Source organism: Zootoca vivipara, chromosome 4 (genome assembly GCF_965207765.1).
Source record: "Zootoca vivipara chromosome 4, rZooViv2.hap1.1, whole genome shotgun sequence".
NCBI classification, from domain to species: domain Eukaryota; kingdom Metazoa; phylum Chordata; class Lepidosauria; order Squamata; family Lacertidae; genus Zootoca; species Zootoca vivipara.
In genome coordinates, this window is record NC_142587.1 from 98,791,161 (window position 1) to 98,803,418 (window position 12,258).

The 12,258-nt window shown below is 42.7% G+C and overlaps 1 protein-coding gene across 1 annotated transcript in view; it reads left to right on the forward strand.

Annotated features, from left to right (window-relative positions):
* Positions 1-12,258, forward strand: part of PGM2L1 (phosphoglucomutase 2 like 1) — a 38,584-nt gene that overhangs the window by 6,002 nt on the left and 20,324 nt on the right. Inside the window, exon 2 of the mRNA XM_035115219.3 lies at positions 9,092-9,259. Coding sequence (XP_034971110.1) covers positions 9,092-9,259 — 168 coding nt within the window. The remainder of the gene's footprint in view (positions 1-9,091; positions 9,260-12,258) is intronic.

A 12,258-nucleotide genomic window follows, 5' to 3' on the forward strand; every position in this document is an offset into this window, starting at 1 on the left:
ATCATGGTGACCCACATAAGCTCTGTGACACTTCTCTTATTCAGGCATGGAGCATTACATGATAATTGATACAAAATAAAAAAATTCCTTCCAGCAGCACCGTAGAGACCAACTAAGTTTGTCATAGCTTTGAGTTTTCATGTGCATGCACACTTCTTCAGATACACTGAAGCAGAAGTCCCCAGACGCTTATATATAGTCAGATGGTGGAGGGGAGGTATTACTCAGAAGGGTGGAGGGAGGGGTGATTGACAGACTGATAACTGTTGATGGCCGTTAACGACTGATATCTGATAATTGATATAACATTTGGAGAAATTTCAAAATACTTTTTAGAAACCTATATAGTCTTATTCTAGAAACAGATGAGCTTAAATAATTAAAACAAGTTGTATGTGTGCCTGTTTCTCTCTCTCTGAATGTGTGTGAAAGCTAGGCCATGAAATTGGGACTTCTTAGCTAAGATTTAAGTTTTGTTTTAGCAGAAGTGCATACATAATTCTGGCAATTCACTACTGCTTTGTTATCTTTGGTTTACTGACAAGTTGTCATACAAAACCAGCAAGTCAGAATACAGTATAAGTTGATAATGGTTTTATGAAGCAGACAGTAGAATAATAATAATAATAATAATAATAATAATAATAATAATAATAATACATGGAACATTCTTGTCTCCTTTCTCTTTGGTATTTAACTTCCAGGAATTAGAATCAAGCTCTGTTCAGTACAGTATTTGGAAACCTAGAACTATGGTGGGCAGAGTTTATTTACAGGAGTTGTACCACAGGTAGCTGACTTGAGTTGCCCAGATGCTTGGAGCCAGCCCAGAATCTCTGGTTTTCAGGGCCGAACTAAAAGTCACATTAGTTATGTTTTTAGCCCTTGAGTGTTTGGGGTTTTAAATATATAAATACAAGTGTCCCCATCCAGACACTGTGGCGGGGAAGGGAAACTTTAACTTTTTGCTCCTGCCATGGTTCCAATAGGAATCAAGGGGACAGGGCCTGCCATCTGCAGTGGGAGGAGAGACTGCAAGTAGTGTTCATGCCCCACATGCACTTACTAAACCATCACCAAACGTGCTACTAAAGGATTAAAAGATGCCAATAAAATTGGGTCTATTTGGGGCCTTGGTACTTGATGTGTGGCTGGATGCTTGTCTGCAAGACACCCACTCCCAATATTGGAAGAAGGGAATACTGTAACTGTTTCCCCGTAAGATAGTTCCTATTGATCACAGTGGGACTTAGTTGTGGGTGAACATGCACAGACTTACACAAAACTAATATTTTTGACTTTTACCTTAAAGCTGCTATAACTGATTGATTTGGCTGAATAAGAGGTTGTAGTGTTTTGGTATCTGGGCCTGTCTTCCAATTAAATAAATACTGCTTTCTTTCAAGAGTTAGGAATAAGAAAAACATGTTTCAAAGACTTGAAGATGTTAGAACTTTAAAATGAATTGACAACTTAAAGAGAAAAAACAAAATAATATATTAACTAGTAAGACTAAAACTGCAATTATATGCACACTTTTCAGGGAATAAACCCCATTGATTACAGTGGGGTGTATTATTTATATAGCAAATTGATTGTACAGTATATGAAATTTTTACAGTGTCATAAGCAAAAAGCATGCATAATAAATGTGCATAGGGTCAGGCTGTAGGTCTTGGAATTAGACCTGCCATGGTTAAATTATTTTATAGGATGACATATCTGACAGTCACCCTCAGAGTCATTCCACTGAAATTGATTTATGTGGGTCTGCTGTGAGCACGACCCAATTGGATACCACATACAATGTATTCATATTATTATTTGAATAACGTGAAGTGACTTTAATGCACTTGTCAGAAAAAAACAAAAAATTACCTCCCTACTAAAACCCATACAAGGCCTGGTTCTTAATGGAAACTTGTAAAGAACGAAATTCACGGGTGTATTTATTTTGCCACATCAGTTAACAGGCTGTAGGTTGCTTCTACGCAAGCTCTCTGAAGCCTCGCTCAAGTGATCCTGGATTTCATCTTTGGCATGTTGATTTCTGCGCCAGGGTCTGATCCAGGTGAACAAGCAAGCCACTAAAATGTAAACGTAATGCAGCTGAATGCACTTCAGCTCAGGCAGCTGCATTTTGAAGACCTTAATTGCTACCACAATTCACTGGGAATGTCAGGGGAATTATGAAGTAGGAATGTGTGGCAGGGAACCTTTTTTTGCTAGAATTTTTGTAAATTATTGTATATTGTGAACCACTGTGGGCACAGTTTCTTGTGGAAAGCGGCATATAATTAAACTGAAGCTTAATGTACTGTGTCCATGAAGACAGTAAAACTGCTGCTTCCTTGTAACTTCTTGCTGGCCTAGTATTTTGTCATATTTAATGAGCCATAGTTAGGAGGAGGCGAAAATAATTTACAGTACATTGAATTCTTAGGCTTATAGGTTTATGGATAGTTGGGCAGGGGTGTCTGAGCTGATAAGTCACGAACACTCTGTAAAGGGGTTTAGTCCTATAGGGGACTGGGTATGAATTTAGATAAGGCAAACATAAATCTATATAAAGGTTTTAGGAAACAACAGTATGAATCACATCAGAATTGTCTACAGTGTAAGAGCTTAATCCCTTGTTTTTAGCCCTGTTTTACAGCAGGGCTATCTCTGCTTGGCTCCTATCTCAGGCTTTTGATTCTGCACCCACTATGGAAACTTTTCAGATTGTGGAAAAACACTGATCTGCCTCATCTTTATCAGCTCTTTCTTCTCAGTGGAACATAGGAAGCAGCCCTATACAGTTCTCAGTCAGATGGGCCGTCCATCTAGTTCCACATTGTCTACTCTGGTTGTCTACTCTGCTTTTTAGGGTTTCTGGCAGGCATCTCTCCCAGCCCCTACCTGAAGATACCAGGGATTGAACCTGGGACCTTCTGCATGCAAAACACAAATGCTCTACTACTGAGCTACTGCCCTTTCTCATTTTGGCATCCATTCATGGTTAAAACTGAACTTACTAAATGGAAAATTTTCTGCAGAAAAAATAAGCACTGGAAAACTCTGCATCTTAGAAAACCTTCCACCCACATTACTAATTTTCACTTAGAAATAATTTGCATCTTTCAAAGATAGACCCATTCAGTTGAATTAGACTTACTTTCATATCTTTCACGTCCTTTTAAGAATAATGGTGCTAATTTTATTTTGGGTATGGATGCTGATTTAGAAAGTAGGCTATACATAAATAAAATGTTATGGACAATATAATAATGGAAGTGGGGTGGGGCTTATTGGTTTTTAAATTTTTTATTATGATGTATTTTGTGCTCTCATTTTGTATTATAATGTTGTGAACCATCCTGTGATTTTTGGATGAAGGGTGGTATACATATTTAATCCATCATCATCACAATCACATGCCGTATATTTTGCTTGGCTATTTCAGGTCACAAACTGAATTGCCTTGATCTTAAATAATCCAACCTGTTGCTGGATGGCAAAAGAGCCCAGAGAGCATATCTGCACCATTTGTCTTGCTCTGAAAAGCAGCATCATGACTCCCTAGAAAGGAGGATCAGTCCAAGCCCCTTTATTGATTCTTCAGCCTCCGGTCCTTTTGTTCCTTGCATTGGTTCCAGGGGTCACTGACTATAGTAGGTGCTCTCTGCATATTTCACCTGGTGCAGAATGCTCCAGCCTGCCTCCTGGGTGTGGAGAGATGGGATCATATTCAGCCACACACAGTGGCAGGCAGCTGTTCTGCTTCTAGTTGTCTGCTAGGTCCAGTTGCCACCCTGGGCTCCTTTGGGACGAAGGGCAGGATATAAACTTAGAATGCAATTCAGCTAAGTTTTACTCAGAGCCATTGAAATTAATGGGCCTCACTTAGTCATGTCCATTTATTTAACCTAGTCTACTCTGATTAACGCGGGCTTGCCGATCAGAAGGTCGGCGGCTTGAATCCCCGCGACAGGGTGAGCTCCCATTGTTCAGTCCCTGCTCCTGCCCACCTACCGGTAGCAGTTCAAAAGCACGTCAAAGTGCAAGCAGATAAATGGGTACCACTCCAGCGGGAAGGTAAACAGCGTTTCCGTGCGCTGCTCTGGTTTGCCAGAAGCGGCTTAGTCACGCTGGCCACATGACCCAGAAGTTGTACGCCGGCTCCCATGGCCAATAAAGCGAGATAAGCGCCGCAACCCCAGAGTCGTTCGCGCTTGGACCTAACGGTCAGGGGTCCCTTTACCTTTTTACTCTGATTAAAGCTTTGCTGAATACCCCGCTTAATAAATTTTAAAAATAGTAGAAGAGGTGATGTTGGTCTTTAAATTTCTTTGCATTGTGGTGCTTGCCTTCTCCTTTCTTCTTTCCAGAGGAGAAATAACAGTAAATCATCAAGTTGGTTCTTGGAAATGCAGAAAAAACCTGTTATTTTGGCTTTCGAAAGCTTGCGCTGGTGCTGTTCCTTTGCATGTCTAGAGGATATTGCATCGTGTGTGTGCCTCTTTTACTGTTTTATGTTTGTCAAAGTTTAATTGTTGTAGTCTTGTGTCTGACAAATCTGGAGAGGTGGGCTATGAAGGGTTGCATCAAACAACCTTGTTCAATTGACAGGTTTCTGTCATCGGAATGGGGAAGGAAATAATTTTCAGCAGTTCCCCTCCTCCCCTTCCTAAAATTGTCTGGAGGGTTCCGGAATACAGGACGGGGTGGGGGGCAGCAATGAGAGGGAGAATTGCTGGAAATTGCTTCCCTCCCTGGATGACTTAGTGCTGGACAGCATTGTTGGATGCAACCCAAATTGGTAAAATAAAAAGCATGCTTAAAATTTGTACCTGGGGGAAAAAGCAGGTAGCTTCTAGCTTCCAGTGAGCACCATGGGAAAATGTGTGTAGTATGTTGTCTTTTTCTTCTCCTAAGCTGGTGGGGTGGGGTGTTTGAAGAGTTTGCTAGAGTTCTACTTTGTGATATGGTAGCTGTAGGAAGAAAGTGACCGCTCCACACTTTTTCAAGAGCCCTTCATTACCCAGCCTTCCCTCTCCTTGTCATGACCTGTCATTACCATAGCTGCCAAGTTCTCCCTTTTTAAGGGAAATTCCCTTATGCTGAATAGGCTTCCTCGTGAGAAAAGGGGAAACTTGGCAGCTATGGTCATTACAGAGTTGCAAGTTTAGATGCAAAGAGCGGGTGGGGCAGGGGAGATTATTTTAAATGCAGCAATAAGACAGATCTGAATGTAATGGAATATTGTGCTTGAAGAACAAGCATTTTATATTGCAATAAATAAATAAAATTCTATATTAATGAAAAGCAATAAATAAATATTTTTAAAATGCGCTCTTTTTGCAGAAAGACAATTTTGTGACATCAATTGCAAATGGGTTTTTCAACAAAAAGTAGTGGACAAATTTTGGCTAAGCAAACTTCAAATCGTCCTTGGCTAAACTCTTTACTAACGCTGCCAGCAGATCCAGTCAAGGTTTGTAAAACAGTGCTAGTACAGGGAGTTATACTGAGTCACTGTTACAGCTCACCTCCCGGTGTGCAGCCATGCATGAGTCTAGCCCTTCATCTCCCTGCAACAGAGAATGCAAAATGGCATTTATCAATAAATGCTCTCCTTGCACTGAGTGTTATTTAGAGATATAAACCTACAGGGTGGGATTCATCTATCAAATCCCATCAGCAAAAACCCTGTGCAAGGAATAACCTTTGCAATGGTGCTTTCCCTGCCCTCCCCCCCCCATGTGCCCCCAAAACAGCAGGAGGGGGTTGGGAGAACCCCCAGAACAGTGCCGGGGGGGTGGAGAGGGGGGGGGTCATTCTGTCTGGCAAGCTGCAATGCCTGCACAAACAGAACATTCATCATAACATGAATTCCACTCACAGTTTCTACCTCCTTTTCATTTTATGACTCATTCTGTGATATTTATTTTATTTTTCCTATCTTCCTGTTTTACAAATAGAGTTCAGAGCCAAAATTAAACCTGGCGTTGTTTGTAGAAGAGATAGTTGGGGATGCAAGATTCTGTTTTTCCAGGCCACAGTGGTGAAAGGAGCATTAATTCCTAGAAAATAGTAGAGTTCAACCAAGGTTAATTTCCCACAGTCCATGAATCATCCCTTTGCTTTGTTCATTATTTGCAGTTGCTTACATTTTACCCTTTCGGCAAGATTCAATTCCCCACCCCATTCGTTCAGAAAGAAGTATAATAATAGTGGCACTACATCTCTGCCTAACCAATTCTGAGGCCCTCTAATTGGTGGGGAGAGCAGCTGGTACTGGGCCTAAGCAACATCATGGTCCATTTTCAGCAGCCTCTGCCCCTTTTGTCTTGCTGACGCAGTGGAGTGGGATGAAGCCACCCACAGCAGATGCACAAAGCAGGAGCTGCACAGGAGTGGGCAGTCACGGAGTATGGTAGCAGGGATGGCTTTGCTGCTGTCCTATACTCATTGCCATGGAGCCAACTGCATTTGTTATTGATTGATTTATTCTAAAAATAATAAAATTCCAATTACAGGTAGGTAGCCATGTTAGTCTGCTGTCAAAACAAAATAATATTAATAAAAATTCCTTCCCGTGCCACCTTAGAGACCAACTTAGTGACCGACTCTGGGGTTGTGGTGCTTATCTCGCGATGTGGGTTAAACCACAGAGCCTAGGGCTTGCCGATCAGAAGGTTGGTGGTTCGAATCCCCGCGACGGGGTGAGCTCCCGTTGCTCAGTCCCAGCTCCTGCCAACCTAGCAGTTCGAAAGCACGTCAAAGTGCAAGTAGATAAATAGGTACCACTCCGGCGGGAAGGTAAACGGCGTTTCCGTGTGCTGCTCTGGTTCGCCAGAAGCGGCTTTGTCATCCTGGCCACTTGACCTGGAAGCTGTACGCCAGCTCCCTCGGCCAATAACGTGAGATGAGCACCGCAACTCCAAAGTCGGTCACGACTGGACCTAATGGTCAGGGGTCCCTTTACCTTTACCTTTTAATTGTGCTACTGGAAGGAATTTTCTGCTTTATTTTTAATAAAATTCCAGTCCCTGCATGATGCAGCTGTAGAATGGCAGAATGCCTACAGCCCTGATCAGAGCCAAGTCATTGGCTTGAAGCCCTGCAAAAGCTGGCCCCCAGGTGCCAGTGGCATAGAGCAGCTGTTGATAGTGGCAGGTTGTTATTACAGCGTGTATTTTTGTCTTTATAACCACCTTGATAACTTCAAATGAGTAATGATTTATTTTTTTAAAACAGACATGGAGAACCATTTCTTGATATTCATTTCCATGGTGCTGCATACTGTAGTTGCTTTGGTTTCAACAGGAAATGAAACTTTTTTTAAGTTTCCCCCTGTGACTCTCAGGACTTTCTTCTATTGAACTGCTTGCAATAGTAGATCTGGAGACTGAATAACATTAAAACTGCACCATGGGTGTTTTCCTCATTCTGAAATAAATATCATTCAGGCTTCACAAGCTGATTGGTGCCTTGCAGTTGCTGGACCTAGAAGCTGGCTGACCTCTTTGTGGTAAATGTCACTGTTGCTCGCTCACCCTTGAGACTTCAGATTCCATTGCCTTTTTTAAACCCCTGCCGAGGAGGAGTCTGTTCATCCTGCTCACCGTTGAGAATGGCTCCAGAGACATGCATATTGTTGAGCAAATCTACATTATCAAAAGTCGTTTGGTTTTATTATGTAGTACAAATTGCACTTAAGATCATTGCGTGCTGTCAGCCAGCCAATTCCAAGTTCTGGCTGAAGCATGAAAGCAATAACTAGCAAAGGTTGCTGTGATTACATACATATCCACTTCAGAGAGTCTGGCAGAACAAATCTTTGCATATGTACAAGGCTCCCACAAATCACCTTGGAATTTTCCCCTAATCTCGGAACAGGTTTTGTCTTGTTCTTAGCATTTAGTGAATATGACTGGAATGAATTGCAGGTGCTTCATATGTGTGCCCTGTGGACACCTGAATGGGAAATAGACATTGAGAAGGTGGGGGGAATTGGAATCGGTTAAATGAAGAAATAGTGTTGTTGTTTGTTGTTGTTGTTGTTGTTGTATTATATCACACATTTTCTCCAAAGAGCTCAAGTTAGCGTACACACTTTCCCCCCTCTTCTTTCTATTACACAACAACCCTGTAAGGTAGGTGGTTAGGCTGTAGGACAATAACTGGCTGAAAGTCACCCAATGGGCTTCATTTTCAAGTGGAGATTGAACCCTGGTCTCCCAGGTCTGAGCCTACTCTACACTGGCTCTCCCTTTAGTTTTTCTTCTTCTTCTCAGGTAAACTTGAATATATTTTTATGGTGCATAACACACCTACAACACTATAGCTGGCACACTAACCTCTCGCGATGCACAGTTTGGAAAGCTCTGAACTAGATCGTCATTCTGCATGTAACACAGGCTAGGATGGCAATGACATGAGAAAGGATATTCTCTGTGGCATCTGGAGAGCCCAGTCTTTTGGGGGCGGGTTCCTACAGATACAATCGTTGCTTGCTTATTGTATTGTATTTGATTCTCTAATGATGTTTTATTGACAAGTGGCTGTTTTGGCACAATTTACGTAAGTCCATCTGCTTTGTTTTGAAGGAAGTAGGTCCTGCATGCTATGATCTGTTAATGCCCTTGACCCCTTATATCCTAGTGTTCTGACTTTTCAGTCAGCCATGAGGTTTATTAAGATGCAATCTACTGACATCAGCTTGGTTTGGGGTACTTGGGCCACATTCACTCACCTCCCTAGAGGAGTAAAGACATAATCAGATGAGGAACAGTCAGGGTTGATTCACCCAAACCTCCCTGTCCACAGCAGCAGAGATTCCCCACCCCCACCCCCGGGCTCATGTTGGTGTGTAACCACATCAGGCTGTGTCAAGACAGCAGGGCATGTGCTCTGTACTGTGCCTGGCTTTGGTGCGCTACTGCAGATTCTGACGTAACAATTGTGGCTTTTATGCGCTGAAAGGGCTATGAGACGTAGTCCTCAGATTTAACCCAAGCATACATGATTTCACGCAGCATGAATGCCGTCCAGTTCAGAGTTTTGTGTTTGTAAAATGTAACCCTATTGTGTGTTTCATTTGCAGAATCCGAAAACGAAAGAGCAAATTGAAAACTTGCTACGAAATGGGAAGAATAAGGAGCTGCGGGACCGTCTATGCCATAGGCTTACCTTTGGAACTGCCGGGCTCCGCTCTGCCATGGGGGCCGGCTTTTGCTACATCAATGATCTTACTGTGATCCAGTCAACACAGGTGAGTTCCAGGCAACATTGTGCAGGCAGGAAATCTATGTGCTACTGCGTGTCCCTCTTCTTCCCCAAGTAACTTGCAGCATTGTTTTACAGAGACAAACATTTCACTTTCCAGTTCTGATCCTTTCTGGTGTGTGGCAGTTGCCCCATAGAGTATGGACGCTGTTGAGTCAATTAGTAGAGGAAATGAAACATTATTCTTATTTATAAAGTGTCGTGTGTGTGCACAAGAGGACAGGTCCTTGCCCCGAGGAGCTTGCAGTCTAATACAGCACAACGGAAACAGCAGTGTGGGGAGTGGAGGTATGTGGAACCCCATCTACAGCTGTTTCAGTGGCACTGGCACATGCTAATGTGTAGTTGCAGAACGAGTTACAGTAGGGCAAAGAAATAGCAGGTTATAATGAAACCTTCATGGTAAAGGTGGGCCTTGAGGAGGGATAGCAAGGAGGAGAGATGGCATCATGTTGGTGTTCTGGGAAGCAGTTCTAAGCAAACAGGGTAGCAAGGGAGAAAGGGTAGAGTCTTTGTAGGGAGCAGACTTCTGGACAGTGGAGGGGTGAACAAATGCTTTGTCCAATTGAGTCTGCACAGGGAATTCAAGGGAACAAATTTGTCTGTCTGTTTAGAGCAGTTAATAAGGCCAGTCTCTAGCTCTCTACTTCACAGAGTTAGTGCAGTTAAAAATACCAGGTGGAGCAGTCAAATGCCACCCTGAACTGCCTTATTATGGTTTTAAAACATTTTTATTCATTACATTAAAAAAAAAACATCTTCAGTGTCTGTGGTCTGCCAGAATAGCAAGTGTTTTTAAAAAGTGTTTCGAAGATGTGGAAGCACCAAGGCAGTATATTCAGAGGAAACAAAAAGTGGCATCATTGCTGCCTCACTAAGCAGGAACCCAATTGTGCAAAGTTGTGCCCAAGGAGCTGAACAATTTCAAAGCACTTTTTCTGCAGGGCAGGCTTTAAGGAACTAAACGTGCTCATGGGCCTTGCTGGACTGCTGAGGAAGCAAAAATAGCTTTGTACTTTCTGACCTCTCTGTTTTGTTCACTTTGAAAGTGTTCATGCTGTGACAGCCTGAAGAGCACGTGCTGGCTTTGTGTTTTGGTCTGCTGGAAGCACGAGGAACTTTGGATTGGCTGCTAAGTAATAATAAGCATTCTTGGCAGAAGACTTCAGTTCAGATACCAGGAAGTCTCTGCGAACACTGTTGTGCTTGCTTTGCAGGTTATCTCCCTTACTGGTGGTTATTTTCTTCGGTAATCATTTCTAGTTGCATAAGACAGCATTCCTTGACAACTGGGTTAAGGCATGTTTCCCCCTGAACTTCAAGAGTTCTTGAAAATCCTTGTTTGTCTTCTTCAAGCCCTTTGTTTCAGGTTTATGTTTGCATTTTGGTGAAGGCTAAGACTGGGAAATAATTTGGGGGGGCTGCCAGCTACATTGCTGGTTTTGATTAAACTTCTATATTTTGCATTGACTAGAAAATAAATAAGTACAGGGCTGGGCCAGCTTTGCCATGCCAAATACAGGTATACCTTAGATTATTGAATATAACTATTTGATATAAGTTGTTTATTTTAAAGTTTATGTTTTTATTATGACACTTTTTGTATTGGATCAGATTGTTATAAGACCATCTTTGTTGTCTGTTTTGTTGTTTCTTCAGCTTGTAAACCGACTTGCGTATAGTAATGTAGAATGTAGTAATGTAGAAAGGCGGTATACAAATTAAAAGTGACATGAAATGAAATATTTAGATTGGGAAGATTATTCCCCTTTGGACAGACTGGTTAATGGCCTTGGCTTGCATATGCCCTCCTGTATCGTATCCTGGCTGGCTTGCTAATACCATTTGTAACTATTTGCTAATCAAGCACTTATTGTGGTACAGCTGCTTTCCTTTTTTGGCTGACATCTGCCTGGGTTGCATCTGGCAGGCTGGCATGGGAATGAGGAGCTGGGCACCTTTGGCACCTTACAGCTCAGATTCTGGAGCTCCCCGTTCTTACGCTTTTGTGGGGAAAAGAGGCAGTATGAAACTATGTCCACCGTTCTCCTTGCATGAATTTGCAGACCCCCCCCAAGCCCTCATGGTGTCCCAGCTAAATCCATATCAAAGTCAGCATGATGGGGGAAAGGCTTTGCAGTGCAGTCATACTGAGCCTCAGATAAGCATGCTAACTAGCTGGTCAGCAATCTCATGACTGAGATTTCTGCTGGCCGTGGCTGAAGTGCCAGGAGCTTAATCAGCATTCAGGTTTTGAGCCTCTCTCTATGTTGGCTTTGTGCTGAGTCAAGAGAAGAGGTGCCCTTTGGTACACAATCTGAGCCACAACCCTGCTGGATTTGTGGGAAGTTGAAGAAAAAGGGCAGCACCATTATTTCAGCCATTCTGAAAGTGACATTGGTACTAAAAGTTCTCCCAGACCAAGTAAAATTACAAATTGTGGTATTGCATTTGGAAAGGGTGAGGTGTAGCTTGCCCCCCCCCATGGAGCCATCTGCTTAATCAGAGACCTTAAGTGCAGACTGCTACGAAACATGCTAGGGCTGGCATCAGTTGCATTTTGGACTAAGCACAATTTCTGATGCCAAGCCCTAGGGACTCCTTGGAGAGTCCATGGCAGAGGTCTAGTTTGGATGTTCATACCACAGCTGGATAAGCCGAGATAAGCATGATCCATTTGCCCTTGCATGTCATCCTCATGCAAAAAACCAATGGATTTCTGTATGGTAGTGTTTTTAATGTCAGTTTGTACACTGCTTCCATACATCCCAGTAGTGATGTATGGAAGTGAGAGCTGGACCATAAAGAAGGCTGATCGCCGAAGAATTGATGCTTTTGAATTATGGTGCTGGAGGAGACTCTTGAGAGTCCCATGGACTGCAAGAAGATCAAACCTATCCATTCTGAAGGAAATCAGCCCTGAGTGCTCACTGGAAGGACAGATCCTGAAGCTGAGGCTTCAATACCTCGGGCCAGATCATGAGA